At 55.1% G+C, this 17,500-nt stretch overlaps 1 protein-coding gene across 2 annotated transcripts in view; it reads right to left on the reverse strand.

Annotated features, from left to right (window-relative positions):
- lrrk2 (leucine-rich repeat kinase 2) overlaps window positions 1-17,500 on the reverse strand; it is a 33,168-nt gene that overhangs the window by 7,920 nt on the left and 7,748 nt on the right. For both annotated transcript variants that reach the window (XM_068312013.1, XM_068312012.1), the window contains exons 7-38: window positions 17,255-17,386; window positions 16,997-17,116; window positions 15,624-15,781; window positions 15,474-15,553; window positions 15,287-15,393; window positions 15,065-15,194; window positions 14,873-14,997; window positions 13,895-14,022; window positions 13,075-13,219; window positions 12,521-12,660; window positions 11,091-11,219; window positions 10,850-11,017; window positions 10,446-10,707; window positions 10,179-10,367; window positions 9,238-9,353; window positions 9,080-9,143; window positions 8,203-8,399; window positions 7,844-8,094; window positions 7,623-7,771; window positions 7,408-7,501; window positions 7,150-7,336; window positions 6,582-6,763; window positions 6,266-6,507; window positions 2,112-2,239; window positions 1,711-1,926; window positions 1,441-1,642; window positions 1,261-1,349; window positions 992-1,179; window positions 658-812; window positions 440-586; window positions 183-374; window positions 1-104 (exon numbers count right to left, since the gene is read on the reverse strand). The exon at window positions 1-104 is cut by the window's left edge and continues 43 nt beyond it. In XM_068312013.1, coding sequence (XP_068168114.1) covers window positions 1-104; window positions 183-374; window positions 440-586; window positions 658-812; window positions 992-1,179; window positions 1,261-1,349; window positions 1,441-1,642; window positions 1,711-1,926; window positions 2,112-2,239; window positions 6,266-6,507; window positions 6,582-6,763; window positions 7,150-7,336; window positions 7,408-7,501; window positions 7,623-7,771; window positions 7,844-8,094; window positions 8,203-8,399; window positions 9,080-9,143; window positions 9,238-9,353; window positions 10,179-10,367; window positions 10,446-10,707; window positions 10,850-11,017; window positions 11,091-11,219; window positions 12,521-12,660; window positions 13,075-13,219; window positions 13,895-14,022; window positions 14,873-14,997; window positions 15,065-15,194; window positions 15,287-15,393; window positions 15,474-15,553; window positions 15,624-15,781; window positions 16,997-17,116; window positions 17,255-17,386 — 4,916 coding nt within the window. The remainder of the gene's footprint in view (window positions 105-182; window positions 375-439; window positions 587-657; window positions 813-991; window positions 1,180-1,260; window positions 1,350-1,440; window positions 1,643-1,710; window positions 1,927-2,111; window positions 2,240-6,265; window positions 6,508-6,581; window positions 6,764-7,149; window positions 7,337-7,407; window positions 7,502-7,622; window positions 7,772-7,843; window positions 8,095-8,202; window positions 8,400-9,079; window positions 9,144-9,237; window positions 9,354-10,178; window positions 10,368-10,445; window positions 10,708-10,849; window positions 11,018-11,090; window positions 11,220-12,520; window positions 12,661-13,074; window positions 13,220-13,894; window positions 14,023-14,872; window positions 14,998-15,064; window positions 15,195-15,286; window positions 15,394-15,473; window positions 15,554-15,623; window positions 15,782-16,996; window positions 17,117-17,254; window positions 17,387-17,500) is intronic.

A 17,500-nucleotide genomic window follows, 5' to 3' on the forward strand; every position in this document is an offset into this window, starting at 1 on the left:
GTCCAGGACGGTTCCTGCCGGCAGGTCGCTCAGCACCAGGTCGGGGGCGATCTGGGAGATAGGCACGGTGCAGCGGGGGTCCTCCGGGTTCACCAGCAGGAGATCTGAGGTGGGGGTGTGATGGAACCATCAGAGGTCTGCTGGTGGACCACAACGCGTTCTCCTCAGAGGGTTGGACCCACCGGACTCGATGCGGGCCAGCAGGTCCTCCAGCAGGATCTTGCTCCATTCCTGGCCGTCCTGGTAACTGAACAGGGCCCACTTCTTTAGGAGGGCCCCCCCGCTGCCCAACACGTCGGTGTTCAGGAGGCCTGGGAACCATTCCTCCAGCAGGGAGTCCATGTGATCCACCACGTGACCCAGCAGGACCTGGCCTGGGGGGCAGGGGGGTGAGCAGGACCGTAACGAGCTGAAAGACTGACTATAAATGGAGTTGCACCTTTCCGAGAGGGGGGGACGGTTATCCGCACGAAGCTGGAGGCGTTGTCCTCCATGGAGGCGGCCTCCACCAGGCAGTAGGCCTCTGGGCTCCAGCTCAGGTACACGCCCCTCCTCCAGTAGATCCGGTTGGGCCGCACCGCCGTGTCTGGGTGACGTAAGGAAGATGGGTTGACCAATGGGCGGGTCCCGCTCTCACCTGGCCTGCTTTGGCTTTACCTCGGGCCCACATCAGGTAGGAGGAGAACTCCAGCAGGCGGCTGATCAGGCGGGACCAGAACCCCAGGGGGAAGTAGGGCATCTCGTACAGACGCACAATCACCTCCGAGTTCTCGCAGTGGGGCAGATCGATGACCGGCCGGTGTTTGGGCAGACTGGACAGGAAGAGCCGTTAGGACACAACCAGGACCCCAGAACACCACCTTCCACCCTAACCCCTAACCCTTAACCTTAACCCCTAACCCTCACCCTAACATCACTTTCAAACCCTAACACTGACCCTTCACACACTAACCCTAACCCCTGACCTTAACCCCTAACCCTCCACACCCACCAGCTGGGCACCAGGAGCTGGTCCTCGCTGAAGGGCAGGGCGATCTGGAACTTCTCCAGCAGCTTGAAGAACTGGGTCACGTGGCTCTGGGGGAGACATCTGGTCTCCAGGAGGAACTTCTCCACCGTGGAGCGCTGGACGACTCCCCTGGGGGGCTCCCAGGAGCCACAGCTCTTCAGAGGCAGTTTCTACATGGAGAAGACAACGTGAAGACACACACCAGATGGTGGGGGCACTGCAACAGCCTCTGATTGGTCGCCTGAGGTCACCTGGGAGATGATGTGGCAGAGCCACTGCGGGTCGATGAAGTAGAGCTCCTGGAGCTGAAGGGAGGGGTCGTCAAAGTGGAGCAGAACCCCTTTGGAGACATGGAGACGTTCAGGGGTCAGGGGTCACGTCAGGAGATGCCCCTCAGCCCGTTCCTGGGCGGGCGCGGGGGGCGGACCTACCGGCTTCGCTCAGGAAGTGGACGGCGTGGGGCAGCTCGGCCTCCTCCAGCTGCAGCCGGCTCTCCTGCACCATCTGCAGCAGCTCCTGGTGGTGGAGGACGGGGAACCCCGGGGGAACCCGGGTCCTCTCCTGCAGCAGCCGGCGCTCCAACTCCACGTAGCTGTCCGGGACTAGCTGGCCCATCACAGGCTGACCCTGCACCTGGGGGCGGGATGGGAGACAGGTGAGGGCGTGTCACGGGAGCCAACCGGCCGCCGGAGCCCGTTCACCTTGAAGCTGGTGACCTCGTGGACGATGGCCTTGCGGAGCCAGGCGACGGCGTCAGGGGCGTCGCCGACGGGGACCGTGTGGTAGTCCCTGATGCTGGGGAGGCCCTGCTGGGTCAGCAGCTCCTCGCTGATCCGCGTCTGGCAGGCCAGCTGCTGCTCCTCGCTCACGCCCGCGTGTGTCCCCACCAGGATGACTGGCGCCAGGGGGGCTGCGGCCTGCAGGGGGGTAGGGTCAGGCCACGCCCGAGTGGGGGACCACGCCCGGGTGGGGGACCACTGGGGTGGGGAGCCACGCCCGGGTGGGGGACCACTGGGGTGGGGAGCCACGCCCGGGTGGGGAGCCACGCCCGAGTGGGGGACCACGCCCTGGTCAGGGTCAGGGTTGGGGGGCAGTGCCTCACCTTGATGCTGAAGAGCCAGGGCTTGAGCGCCTCCACCTGATTGGCTCCTTTGCTCAGGTTGTACACCACCAGATAGAGACCTCTGGAGGTCAGGAAGTGAGGGTGGGACCCACTGAACTCCTCCTTACCTGAGGAGCAGAAGCAGGAAGTCAGACCCAACAGGAAGTCAGACCCAACAGGAAGTCAGACCCAGCAGGAAGTGAGACCCAGCAGGAAGTGAGACCCAGCAGGAAGTGAACCAGCAGGAAGTGACCCAACAGGAAGTGACCCAAAAGGAATTGAACCAACAGGAAGTGATACCCTTCTGTGATACCTTCTGAAGTGATACCTTCTGCGAAGTGATACCTTCTGGAAGTGATACCTTCTGCGCATGCGCGAGCAGGCTGCAGTTTCCTCTGCTCAGAGCGAGTTTGTTTGCATAATTTTGCGTTTTCTTTCTATGTTTCTGTGTGTATTTTTCTAGCGTAAATTTAGATAATGTATAGTGATATGCTAGTGTACTCCAGGGAGGAGTTGATGTCCATGAGGGTCAAAGGAGACCCAGCAACACGCGATCTCATCCCCGCTGAGCTCCGACGGAGATATCGTGGATGCTGAGCGGGTCGAGTTGAAAGGACTAGACTAACGGCTAGAGCCGCTAACCGGAGGAGAGTCAAGCCCTCCGTCCCCTCCGTCATCACGGGGAACGTAAACTCTCTACCCAACAAGTTGGACGAACTGACGGCGCTGTGCAGGACTGATCATCGCTACCGGGAGACCAGCTTGTTGGTGTTCTCAGAGACGTGGATAACTGGCGACGTGCCGGACGCTAACGTCCGACTAACCGGCTTCTCCTCCGTATGAGCGGACCGGGACACGAACACCGCCGGTAAGAAGAAAGGAGGTGGATTAATCATCTACACCAATGATAGATGGTGCCATCCGGGACATGTGACGGTGAAATCAACACTGTGTAACCGCGATCTGGAGCTAACAGCTGTTAGCATCAGACCCTACTACCTGGCGCGTGAATTTTCACACGTCATTGTCCTCGCCGTCTACATCCCTCCACGTGCGGACCCTGAGACGGCACGAGAGACCATCTGTGGGACCACCTCTGCTCTTCGGACCCGGCACCCGGAGGCGCTCGTCATCATCACCGGTGACTTTAATCACGTCACCTTGGACTCATCTCTCCCCACAATGGTCCAGTGTGTAGACTGTCCCACACGGAAGAACAGAACCATCGACCTGTTCTACACTAATGCTAAGGAGGCATACACCGCCACCCCCCTCCCTCCACTAGGTAAATCAGACAATAACCTAGTGTACCTACAGCCCACCTACATCCCGCTGGTGAAACGGCTGCCAGCAACAACACGACAGGTCAGGAGGTGGTCCCCGGAAGCAGAGGAGATGCTGAGGAACTGCTTCCAGACCACCGACTGGGATGTTATTGTGGGCTCACATGGGGAAGACATTGAGGGGGCAGCTCAGTGTTTTAAAGACTACATGAACTTCTGTGTGGACACCGTGGCCCCTGTCAGGACAATCAGGTGTTACCCCAACAACAAACCATGGGTAACCAAGGAAGTCAAGGCTGTCCTGAACAGGAAGAAGCGGGCGTTCAGGAGCAAGAATGAGGAGGAGATGAGGAAGGCCCAGAAGGAAGTGAGACTCTGCCTGAGGGAGGCCAAGGAGGCGTACAGGAGGAGGCTGGAGAAGCAGCTGGGGCGCAACCAAGTGCGGGAGGTCTGGAATGGGATGAGAACCATCACCGGACACGGGAAAGGGCGCAGCACTGTGGAGGGGAATATTGAACGAGCGAATGAACTTAACAGCTTTTTCAATCGGTTCAGCTCCCCCACCACTCCCGGCTCCTCGTCCCAGGCCTCTCCTGGCCTACAGACCTCTCCTGGCCTACAGGCCTCTCCTGGCCCTACAGACCGCTCCACTGATGCTCCCTCCTCCTGTGCTTCCTCTCCTTCCACCCCTGCCACTTCTCCCGAGCCCACTCCAAGAACTGCGAAGCTCAACGGCCCCACCTCAACCACTGGACTTCCAACCTCGCCATAACCTCCTGCTCCCACCACGACCGAGACCATCATCACTGCAGACCTGGTGACGACAACGCTGAGGAGGCTCCGTCCCTACAAGGCGGCTGGACCAGATAAGGTCTCCCCAAGACTCCTCCGAGCCTGTGCTTCGGAACTAGGGGACCCCCTGCAACAATTGTTCAACCTCAGTCTGCGGCTGGGGAGGGTCCCGTCACTGTGGAAGACCTCCTGCATTGTCCCTGTACCCAAGAAAGGACGCCCTACTGAGCTCAACGACCACCGACCGGTCGCTCTTACCTCCCACGTAATGAAGACCCTAGAGCGACTGGTCCTGGAGCTCATGCGTCCACAGGTGCAGGGTGCTATGGACCCTCTCCAGTTTGCCTATCAGGCCAAGGTTGGGGTTGACGATGCTGTCTTGTACCTCCTCCACCGCACACTCTCCTACCTGGACGCCGGGGGCTGTGCCGTCAGAGTGCTCTTCTTCGACTTTTCGAGTGCCTTCAACACCATCCAGCCCCAGCTCCTGCAGGATAAACTGACCTCCATGGCTGTGGACCCCTACCTCGTGAGCTGGATTACGGACTACCTAACGGACAGACCCCAGTACGTCCGTATGGGGGACTGTTTGTCTTCTATGGTGACCAGCAGCACGGGGGCGCCACAGGGGACCGTTCTATCCCCCATTCTCTTCACCCTCTACACATCAGACTTCAAGCACAACTCGGATACATGCCACATACAGAAGTACTCCGATGACACCGCGATAGTGGCATGTATCCGGGAGGGTGATGAGGGGGGGTACAGGGCATATTGGCTGACTTCGTGGAGTGGTGCCAACAGAACCAGCTCCAGCTCAACGTCTCCAAGACAAAGGAGATGGTTCTGGATTTCCGGCGGGCACCTCCCTCTCCACAGCCAGTGATCATCAAAGGCAGTGAGGTGGGGGTGGTAGGAAACTGTAAGTACCTGGGACTGCAGCTAGACAGCAGACTGGACTGGTCACTCAACTCCAACTGTGTGTACAAGAAGGGGCAGAGCAGGATGTACTTCCTGAGGAGGCTGGCCTCCTTCAACATCTGTCCTAAGCTCCTTTTCATGTTCTATCAGTCCGTAGTCTCCAGTTTGCTGTCATACGCCATTGTGTGTTGGGGTGGGGGGGCCAGGAAAAGAGATATGGACCGTCTGAACAGACTCATCCGCAGAGTGGGCTCAGTGGTCGGTCTGAGCCTGGACTCTGTGGATACACTTCTGGAGAGCAGGACCATGTCTAAAATTAAGGCCATCATGAACAACACCAGGCACCCCCTACACACCACCTTCTCCCAGCAGAGAAGCACCTTCAGCAGCAGACTGCTGTCACACAGCGCCTCCACAGAGAGGCTGAGGTCCTCCTTCGTGCCCCGTGCCATCAGGGGGTACAATGACTCTCTCAGGAGGAGCGGGGGGGAGGTGGCGAGGTCAGCACGGGGTTGAATATGGATTTAATTTAATTTAAATTTAATTTTATACTGTTGTATATATATATATATATAATTTATTTATTTTTTATACTGTTTTATATTTTAATTCAATTTTATACTGTTTAGATTTTATTTTATACTGTTTATATTTTAAAACTGTAATATTTTTAAATTTTATACTGTTTATATTTTAGTTATAGTTTAGTATATAAGTCCTGTTAGTGCTGCATGTGTCTGTTAGTGTAATGTATGTCTTGTGGTATGTCCTGTGATGTCAATGTTTCCTTTTCTCCTGGTGTTTATCCAGTATTATTTGTTAAGTAATGCCTGAGCAGTGGATATATACAATTTCCCCCGGGATTAATAAAGTATCTATCTATCTATCTATCTATCTATCTATCTATCTATCTATCTATCTATCTATCTATCTATCTATCTATCTATCTATCTATCTATCTATCTATCTATCTATCTATCTATCTATCTATCTATCTATCTATCTATCTATCTATCTATCTATCTATCTATCTATCTACCCAGCAGGAAGTGAGACCCAACAGGAAGTGAAACCCAACAGGAAGTGAACCAGAAGGAAGTGACCCAACAGGAAGTGACCCAACAGGAAGCTCCCCTCCAGCCCTCCAGTTCCCTTCACCTGAGAAGTCCCAAACATTCAGGACCATCTTCTTCTCGCCCCGCTCCCTGATGGTCCAGTCCTGCACGTCGATGCCCACCACGGGCTGCTGGGGGGGGGCAGCCTGCTGGGCAGGGGGCCGGGGGCGCTTCAGCCTCATCAGCTGCTGGATGAGGGCTGTCTTCCCGCTGCCTGCGCTCCCCACCACCAGGAGCTTCATGCGGTAGTACGGCACCGCCTTCTTCAGACGCTGCTGCAGGAACCTGTGTTGGGGGGGCAGACGTCACACGGGGGGGAGGAGACCGACATGGGGTCATCTAGTAGAACAACCCCTGACCTGACGATGTCTCTGGTCTTGTTCCCGATCAGCTTCAGGTCCAGCTGCAGGTGCAGGCCATCCAGGGGGAGGTCCCACAGCCGGCACAGCCCCCCCATCTCGTCCGGGAAGCAGCGCAGCTCCGGGTTGTGGCTGACGTCCAGTGAGGTCAGAGCCTCCAATGCGCCGATCTGGGGGGGGATCTAAAGGAAGGCAGCAGAGTCAGGACCCCCACTCCCCAAGGAACCCCCCGAGGAACCCCCTGTGGAACCTCCTGGGGAACGCCCTGAGGAACCACCTGAGGAACCCCCTGAGGAACCCCCTGAGGAGCGCCCTGAGGAACCACCTGAGGAACCCCCTGAGGAACCCCCTGAGGAGCGCCCTGAGGAGCGCCCTGAGGAACCACCTGAGGAACCCCCTGAGGAACCCCCTGAGGAGCGCCCTGAGGAACCACCTGAGGAACCCCCCGAGGAACCCCCCAAGGAACCACCTGAGGAACCCCCGAGGAACCCCCTGAGGAACCTCTTGAGGAACACCCTCAGAGGTCTTGAGGGGTCCAGTCAAACCTCCCCCCCTGAGGTTCACACACCTCGGTCAGCTGGTTGCCACTCAGGTGCAGCTTCTCCAGCCGGGCCCAGCGGTGGACGGGTCCGCTGAGGTCCAGGACTCTGATGCGGTTCTGGCTGAAAATCAGTTCCCTCAGGCTGCTGGACCTCCAGGAGGCGGGGCCGGGCAAAGCCGCGATGCTATTGGTCCTCATGTCCACCGACCGCAAGCTGGACAGACAGACGAGCGATGAAGACGAGCTCCACAGGAAGTCACTCATCAAAACAAACGTGGGACTGACCTGGGGAGGTCGAGTATCGCCGTGGACACGAGGGTGAAGCTGTTGTGAGCGAGCTTCAGGGTGGTGATCCTGGACGACAGGTGTGACAGAGACGCTGCAGGAAACACAAACAGCTGTTCACGAGCGGCCCCACGGGCAGGAGGACGAGTCGCTGCCAGACTCACCGATCGATTGGAGTCACCGATCGATTGGACTCACCGATCGATTTGACTCACCGATCCGATTGGACGAGGCGTTCAGGGTCTCCAGCTTCAGGCAGCCGTCCAGGAAGTCCTCGGAGACGTCCTCCACGCCGTTCCTGCTCAGGTCCAGCAGCCTGAGCTGTGGAAGGCGGAGCGGCGAGCGGAGCGCCGCCATCCGGTTCCTGGAAGCGTTTGACGGGACGTAAGGTGACGTAAGTTTACGGACGCCCCCCCCCCCCCCCGGACGAGCTTACCCCTCCATCAGCAGCTCCTCCAGCTGATCGGTGGCGCCGCCCAGCTGGTGGGGGAACGCGGCGATTCTGTTGAAGGACAGGTTGAGCTGCTGCAGCGACGGGCAGCTGATGGCGGGGTCAAAGGTCAGCAGGGGACCCACGTGGTTCCGGGAGACGCCGAGTGCAGCGAGGGACGGCAGCGACAGCAGCTCCGCCGGCAGCCCCCCCAGCTGGTTGTCCTGCAAGTCCAGTCGGGTCAGATGGGTCAGGCTCTGCAGCAAACACAGGTTCAGGGCGTGTCCCCGGGGGCAGGTGTCACAGGTAAAGACTTAGCTTCAGGGCGTGTCCCCCGGGAGGCGGGGTCACAGGTCAGGCTTCACCTGGCACAGCGCTGGGGGGAACTCCTGCAGCCGGTTGTGGCTCAGGTCCAGGTGCAGGAGGTGTCCCAGCTGCTGCTGCACCTGGGGGTCGTCTGTCAGGCAGGAGAGGGAGTCCAGGTCGTTCCCCGACAGGTCCAGCAGCAGGATGCGCTCCTTCTCCCTGGGGGGGGCGCCAGAGGGCTCCCCAGGGCCCAACACTGAGGGGGCGACAGCATGTAATGGAGGAACAGGCTAACGAGTGGAGCGCCGATGGAGGAACAGGCTAACGAGTAGAGCGCTGATGAGGAAACAGGCTAACGAGCAGAGCACTGATGGAGGAACAGGCTAACGAACGGAGCGCCAATGAGGAAACAGGCTAACAAACGGTGCGCCGATTAGGAACAGGCTAACGAGTGGAGCGCCGATGGAGGAACAGGCTAACGAATAGAGCGCCGATGGAGGAACTGGCTAACGAGTAGAGCACTGATGGAGGAACAGGCTAACGAACGGAGCGCCAATGAGGAAACAGGCTAACAAACGGTGCGCCGATTAGGAACAGGCTAACGAGCGGAGCGCCGATGGAGGAACAGGGTAACGAGCAGAGCGCTGATGGAGGAACAGGCTAACGAGCGGAGCGCCAATGGAGGGACAGGCCAACGAGCAGGGCGCCGATGGAGGAACAGGCTAACGAGCAGAGCGCCGATGGAGGAACAGGCTAACGAGCAGAGCGCCAATGGAGGAACAGGCTAACGAGCAGGGCGCCGATGGAGGAACAGGCTAACGAGCAGAGCGCCGATGGAGGAACAGGCTAACGAGCAGAGCGCCGATGGAGGAACAGGCTAACGAGCAGAGCGCCGATGGAGGAACAGGCTAACGAGCAGAGCCCTGTTGCACAAACCTTTGGGTCGGGAGCCCCTCCTGAACCTATGCTGCAGCGACTCGTCTCGCTCCGTCAGTCCGCTCTGGAAACACGTGGACAACAGACACGCATTCCGTTACTGCGAGGAATCCCCTCCCAGGCATCAGCATCAGCACCGCGCCTTTAGACAGGGTTACCTCAGCGCTGGCGTGTCTGCGCCGGCTTGGCTTCCTCTTCGTCGACGCCCACGTCAGCTCCTCTGTGGAGTTGTTGTGAGGCTTTGGTGAAAGGAGATCTGACAGCAAATTGCTCCCTACAAAGGAGAGGTCATCATCACCACCATCACCACCATCATCACCACCATCACCACAATGACGACCATCACCATCACCACCATCATCATCATCACCATCATCACCACCGTCATCATCACCATCATCACCATCATCACCACCATCATCACCATCACCACCATCACCACCACCATCACCACCATCACCACAATGACCACCATCACCATCACCACCATCATCATCATCACCATCATCACCACCATCACCACCATCACCATCACCACCATCATCACCACCATCACCACAATGACCACCATCACCATCACCATCACCACCATCACCACAATGACCACCATCACCATCATCATCATCATCATCATCACCATCATCACCACCATCACCACCATCACCACCATCATCATCATCACCATCACCATCATCATCATCACCATCACCACCATGACCACCATCACCACCGTCACAACCATCATCACCACTATCACCACCTTCATCATCATCTTCACCACCTTCATCATCAACACCATCATCATCATCACCACCTTCATCATCACCACCATCATCATCACCACTATCACCACCTTCATCATCATCTTCACCACCTTCATCATCACCACCATCATCATCCCCACCTTCATCATCACCACCATCATCATCACCACCATCATGAGAAGGTCAGTTCCATGGACTCATCTCACCATGTTGGAGCTTCAGATTTCAGATTCTTTTATTTCTGTCTCTTTCAATCCACAAGCCCCGGTCGACGCCTCGGCGGACCCCCCATCCGACGCCCCATCCAACGCCCGGCCAACGCCCCGGTCGGTTACCGTCGCTCTCCATGTCGTTGACGAAGAACAGGCCGTCGTCCATGGAGACGAAGCTGAAGCCGGAGTCGTCGCTCTCCTCAGAGATGTAGCCGGAGGTCAGGCAGGGGTCGGCCAGAGACCTGGAGGCCCCGCTGTGGCTGGTGGACCTCTGGATGGACTGAATGCACCTGGCCAGACGAACACCTTTACCTGAGACAGGAGACAATAAGTATTGATCTGCGCATTGATCAGCGGGTCCTGGAATGGCTGGGCGTGGCCGGTCCTCACCGCCGTCACGCTGGCTGTGCTTCCGGCTCCTTTCGGCCAGCAGGGGGCGGAGCCAGGCGGCGTCCAGGCGGCCCAACCGGAAGCCGCTGAGACAGAAGGCGCTGTTGTTGAGGTCCATGCCAAGCCGGGCCAGCAGGAGGGTGACGGTGGGCCCGTCGCCCCGCCTCACGCTTGCCGCCAGAGCCCGCCGCAGGTGCTGCTCCTGGGCGCCGCGGGTGAGAAGGAGCTCCACCAGCTCCAGGGGCCCGCCCCGTTCACACACCTGAGAGTCCACAGGGGCCGACCCGTCGATCAGGAGGGCTCCTGGGCTAATGCTAATGCTAATGTGCTACAGCATTATAATGTTAGCATGCTAACAGCTCCAAAAGGTCACTCTGCCCTAGGGCAGCAACGTGACCTCTGACCTGACAGATGAGAGACTCCGTTTTGTTCTTGTTGATGTCAGCGCCCAGCTCGATGAGGCACTCGGCCAGCGCCGTGTGTCTGTCCTCGCAGGCCTTCTCCAGCATCCTGTCGTGGAGATCCGGGTCGCTCCACATCCTGGACAGAGCCAGGCAGACGGACCGACGCAGCTGACAGGAGGAGAGCAGGTGAGCTGTCAAATGTATCTGGATGGAAGAAGAAAACATGTAGGCCGACGCCCACCGGACTGTTGCTGTGGTCAGGAGTCTCCTCCCCCAGGTGGACGAACATCTGCCTGTCAAAGTCTTCCTTCTGGAGTTCAGCCGCCGCTCCGGAGCAGACGTCCATCATCCTCACCGCCACCTGGAAGCCCTGGAGGACAGGTGAGCAGACAGAACCATCAACGACCAGTTAGAACCATCAACGACTGGACAGAACCATCAACGACTGGAAAGAACCATCAACAACCAGACAGAACCATCAACAACCAGACAGAACCATCAACAACCAGACAGAACCATTAACAACCAGACAGAACCATTAACAACCAGACAGAACCACCAACAACCAGACAGAACCGTTAACAACCAGACAGAACCACCAACAACCAGACAGAACCATTAACAACCAGACAGAACCATTAACAACCAGACAGAACCACCAACAACCAGACAGAACCGTTAACAACCAGACAGAACCGTTAACGACCGGCGGGTCGGTCTCCCTTAGACGGTTTATCGTACATAAAACAGGATGAGTAATGATTCACTGCTGTTACCAGAGCTCTAGATAGACAGTCTGATAGATCTGTCTGTCTGTCTGTCTGAATTTTGTCTACTTTTTTAAAAACCTGTATTTTTTTAGTTTGGTCAGGGTTAAAGGTCAAACAAGGATCAGAATGGATTGAACCATTCCAGAGCTCTGAATGACGTAGACTCTTTATGAACCCAAGGTGTGTCAAAGGTGTCTTCTGTTCCTGTCGAGTGAGGAACTTGTGTTCAGTCAGCGGTTGGTTTAATTCCTGTATATTTTGCTGATAACATTTCATATAACTTGTTTTTGAACAGTGAGTTCCTGTTTGTGTGGATCTCTTTTGGATGTTGTGTCAACGTGATTCTCTTGTATTTCAACTTCATGAATAAACATGACTTTAAAAATCAAACTGTCTCTCTTTCCCTTGGCCTGTCTCTATCCCCGTTGGATTTCCTTTCCCACCCACCCAGTCAGGGGGGATGACCGCCCTCCAGAGTCTGGCTCTCTCCTCCAGAGTCTGGCTCCGCCCTCCAGAGTCTGGCTCCGCCCCCCAGAGTCTGTGTCCTGCCCAGAGTTTCTTCCTCAATGGTGGAGTTTTTACCCGCTCCTGTCTCTTCTGCTCCAGGGGGTTGTGTTGGGTTTTGTTGGGTTTTGTTGGGTTCTGGAGGGTTGTATTGGGTTCTGGAGGGTTCTGTTGGGTTCTGGAGGGTTCTGTTGGGTTCTGGAGGGTTCTGTTGGGTTCTGTTGGGTTCCTCTGTCTGTTAAAGGGCTTTTACATGGCTGCTGATGTGATTACGCGCTTTACAAATAAAGTCTGATTGATCGACAAAAACACAAGCTGCTCATTCTTCACAATCTCCTATGAATTAAATGACTGAGCATTTAGACAGGAAACTGTGATGTTCTGTTGCCATGGTTACCTTCAGGAGGAGCTCACAGTCCTCCCTGTGCTGGACGAGAGAGGCGACCACAACCGAGGCCAGAACCGGTACCGTCATCCGTGACAGCTTCTTCTTGCACACCAGGTACACGAGCAGGTTCAGACCCCAGTAGTGGATTTCTGTGGGTCAGTGACATCATCACTCATGATGAGTCAGTGACATCATCACTCATGATGAGTCAGTGACATCATCACTCATGATGAGTCAGTGACATCATCACTCATGATGAGTCAGTGACATCATCACTCATGATGAGTCAGTGACATCGTCACTCATGAGTCAGTGACATCATCATTCATGATGAGTCAGTGACATCATCACTCATGATGAGTCAGTGACATCGTCACTCATGATGAGTCAGTGACATCATCACTCATGATGAGTCAGTGACATCGTCACTCATGAGTCAGTGACATCATCACTAGTGATGAGTCAGTGACATCATCACTAGTGATTGGTTGATCAATCGTCTCGGCTGAAGATCGGGTTCTGGTGTTCAGAGCAATAATGAAAATCCCAGCTGGAGGTCCTACCTCGTTCCTGGGGGAACATCTGGAGGGTGTGAAGCACAGTGTCGATCGCCCCCTGCTGGCAGAGCAGGTCCACTGCACCAGAGCAGTCAGCCAGGGAGGACAGGACCTTCAGCCCACACGTCTGTATGCTGGAGCTGCTGATGAACTGAACACACACACACACACACACACACACACACATAGATCACTGTAAAACGAGAGTCAGTCGGTCTGTGGGTCAGTCGGTCTGTGGGTCAGTCGGTCTGTGGGTCAGTCGGTCTGTGGGTCAGTCGGTCTGTGGGTCAGTCGGTCTGTGGGTCAGTCGGTCTGTGGGTCAGTCGGTCTGTGGGTCAGTTGGTCTGTGGGTCAGTCGGTCTGTGGGTCAGTCGGTCTGTGGGTCAGTCGGTCTGTGGGTCAGTTAGTCTGTGGGTCAGTTGGTCTGTGGGTCAGTCGGTACCGGGTCACACAGAAAGAATCCAAAACTTCCATTATTTCTGATTTCTTTCAAAGGGGTCAGAGGTCACGGTGAAGCATTAAGTTGATTATTGGCTCCCCCCCCCACTGACATGTGACCGTCTCTTGTCTCTAATGACCCCCCCTTCCCCCCCAGGCAGGGCCGATCCGTCTAGACTCTTATCTCTCAGACCAGCCTGTGTAGTGCCTGAACTTCCTCCAGTGTTCTGCTGGTGAACAGTGAGTGTGATCAATGGATCCACTGTTCTTCTGCGACGGGAACAAAACGTCCCGATCCGGCTCACAGACGTAATCACATTACAGACTGGATTCCTTCTGGGTGTGTCTCTGTATCGTCTGTCATCACACTGAACAGACGCCTTCCTACCCGGTTCAGAACCTCCAGGTAGAGTGTGTGAGCTCCTTCCACCACACACTGGTTCTTCAGGACCTTCAGCGACGTGTCGGCCGCGTCGGGGTCGCAGATCGACACGCCGTCCTCCCGTAAGCTCCTGTCTGGAACCCACAAACACGCCAGAGGAAAGACGTTTGGTGATCATTTAGTGCAGCTGTACATCAATGACACACGATTATTAGTATTGATCTGGATTCATTTAGTCTGATGGATCAGAACCGATCAGGTACACAGATGAAGATCCATTTCTTTACCTGCTGGATGATGAAAACCAGGAGAGACTGAAACATCTGAAACAAGTCAGAGACTGTAACATCCTGCGACACCCCTGAATTCAACATTTTACCCTGACCTACTTTCATAATGGTCACAGCAAAGAATTCTATATTGTACTGTCGAGTATTTGTCTTTTCACCAAAGGTGAAGGTCTTCATGACATGTCTGTGCCTCTAGCTTCCTGAAAATGTTGCTTTTTGTTTTGTGATTTTATCTCATCAGGTTTCAGAGATGTGTACCTAAAAAGGTATAACACGTAAATTTGACCTTGACCTAGTTATTCAAGGTCAACGTTGTGACCTAATTTCCAGTCCCTTTCCTCCCTGAATATAACGCCTTTTGTTTCGTCTTTCTATCTCATCTGGTTCCTGAGATATGTGGAAAAAATGTACAAAAGTAGAAATTTGACTTTGACCTAGTTTTGTCAAGGTCAAGGTCATCGTCTTGTTTTACCCCCTGTGCTGCCTGAGTCACGTGCTTTTGGTTTCATCTTTCTAACTTCAATGGTTGTGAAGATATTTGGTGGACTAACAGACGAACTCTGACATTACATCACCACTTTGAAGGACGGAATAATGAAAGCTGAAAGAGGCTAAATTAGGACCGAACAAGAACATCCAGCTGAAGCCTCATCTGATGCGGGCGTTGCCACGGTAACGAGGTGCCCCTGCGTACCGGGGCAGAGGAACACCAGGCTGGCCTTCAGGGCCTCCAGCTGGACGTCTGCATGGAAGTTGTGGGTCTTCATGGCGCTGAGGATCTGACTCAGGGCCATGTTCATCTCGTCCAGGCTGGTCGTCCTGCGGGAGACGGGAGGTGTGAGGGGGGGGGTCGCTGGCGCTGTGGTCCCGCCCCTCAGAAACCCACCTCCCATGGAAGAGCAGCTGCAGTAGCCGGCACGCGCTGACGATGACCTCCTGCGACGCGGCGTGTCTCTTCATCATGTCCACCAGGTTGACGTGGAGCCCCCCCGACAGGAGCAGGGAACACGTCCAACCTGCCGACAGGAAGAGGAAGTCAGTCCGGAGGGGGCGGAGCTCCGTGGAGCGATGACATCACATCTGTCACGTCTAAATGGTGACGACTCACTGTTGTGCGTGACGAGCGTTGCTATGGCGCTGCAGGCAGCTTCAAACACGCGGGGGGAGGAGGGGTGGAGCAACATGGCGACCATCAGCTGCCGGTAGACGGGCGTCCTGGAGAGATCCGAAGGAGTTGCTACACCTGAGCTGTAAGCCCCACCCACCTGATGCAGGTGTGTGCTGTTTGTGCGTACCTGGCGTCCTGTCCTTCCTCTGATTGGCTGAGCCCAGCTCCGTGCAGGAGCAGCTTGTGAATGGCCCAGCTGGCAGCTTCCTGTGTTAGTGGGAACGTTAGCTGCTAACGGCTAGCGTCTACGGTAAAGACCAGCAGAAACCACACCCACCTGGACGGCGGGCTCGGCGGCGTGGAGGTCCAGCGCCGCGCAGCAGACCCCCATCCAGCCCAGACCCAAGTCCACCACCTCCTCCCCCCGGCTCTCCTCCGCCTCCCCGTCCTCCAGACCCTGATCCACCACCGCCTGGTTCTGCACCACGGCCACCGCTGCAAGAGACGGCTGATCAATACGCATACTGATCAATACGGGTACTGATCAATACGGGTACTGATCAATACGGGTACTGATCAATACGGGTACTGATCAATACGGGTACTGATCAATACGGGTACTGATCAATATGGGTACTGATCAATACGGGTACTGATCAATACGGGTACTGATCAATACGGGTACTGATCAATACGGGTACTGATCAATACGCATACAGTGGTACCTCTACTTAGGAAATGTTCTACTTACGCAACTTCTCAGCAGGAAAATATTGCCTCTAGTTACGAAAGAAATTTTGACTTACGAAATGTAAAACTACAGTATGGCTGATACTCTCAGCTCCCACAGGTTCCTGAACGCAACATTCTCATAGCTGCTCTGCCATTGGCTATTACCTAGCATCCTGGCATCCCATTGGCTCAGAGGGACCTCTGTGTGGAGCTAGATAGGTGTCTATGCAGCGTCCTCGTCATTCGGCCCTCGACCCGTGAGGTGTTCTGATAGTTTTACGTAAATATATTAACTTTTAGAGTATTCACTATGGACCCCAAGAAAGTGACGGAGAAAAGAGGAAAAGAAAAGACCAAGAAAAGATTTTTTTTGTCCGTACAAACAAATCAAGAGATGATAGAAAAGCCTGAAAAAGGGATGCGTTTGGTTGATCTCTCCAAAGAATATGGCCGTAATGCATCTACAATCACCACGTTATTAAAACTAAAGGAAGTTTAAGGAGTTTAAGGCGTCGCGTGGGTGGTTGGAGAAGTTCAGGAGGAGGACTGGAATTCACTCTGTTGTTCATGGGGGGGCAAGAGGGCATGAACCAAAGAGGGCAAAAAACAATGAGGACAGCAGTTAAAAGGTAAATGACCGTCATTATTATTCTTTGTTTTTTACGTTATACACAACTCTCATTTATTGTGTAATAATCTAATCGTAACATGTATTTGTTGCATGTTTTGATGCATTTTTATGCTTCATTAAACATTTATGTCTGAATTTTGGGGGCTTGGAACGGATTAGGACATTTGCATGGAAAACATGTCTCTACTTACGAAATTTTCTACTTACGTAATTTCTTCCTGAACCAATTAATTTCGTAAGTAGAGGTACCGCTGTACTGATCAATATGCATACTGATCGGTATGCGTAATAATCAATACGCATACTGATCAATCAAATGGGTCAAAAAACACGATCTGTTTTCTCACTCAGGTCTGCCAGCAGGGACAGGGCGGCGGCCTGCAGGGCGGCGCTGGCAGGGAACATGTGACAGGCTCTGAGGGCGACCCGCTGGACGCCATTCAGGACCAGGATGTTGTGGTAGCTCTCTGCAGGAGGACAGACACACGGGGGTCACCCCAACGCCCCCAGGTTGACCAGCGGGGTCACCCCAATGCCCCCAGGAGGACCAACGGGGTCACCCCAACGCCCCCAGGAGGACCAGCGGGTCCAGGAGGAGGACCCACCTGAGCTGAACCTCCTGAGCAGGACGCAGGCCGTCTCCTGCAGGGCCTCCACTTCAGGGAACGCGTCCATGGCCGCCATCACGGCGCTGTAGCAGCGCACGCCCCCCGACATCAGCACCTCCACGTTACCCCCTGGAACAGAACCCGGGTCCAGGTTTAACAGTTCAGATCCAGATCGACAGAAATCAATAACAGAAACACAAAGAAAGAATGAATTATCTGCTCCCCAAACCCAAAACCCTGATA

This window comes from Antennarius striatus, chromosome 4 (assembly GCF_040054535.1).
Source record: "Antennarius striatus isolate MH-2024 chromosome 4, ASM4005453v1, whole genome shotgun sequence".
NCBI classification, from domain to species: domain Eukaryota; kingdom Metazoa; phylum Chordata; class Actinopteri; order Lophiiformes; family Antennariidae; genus Antennarius; species Antennarius striatus.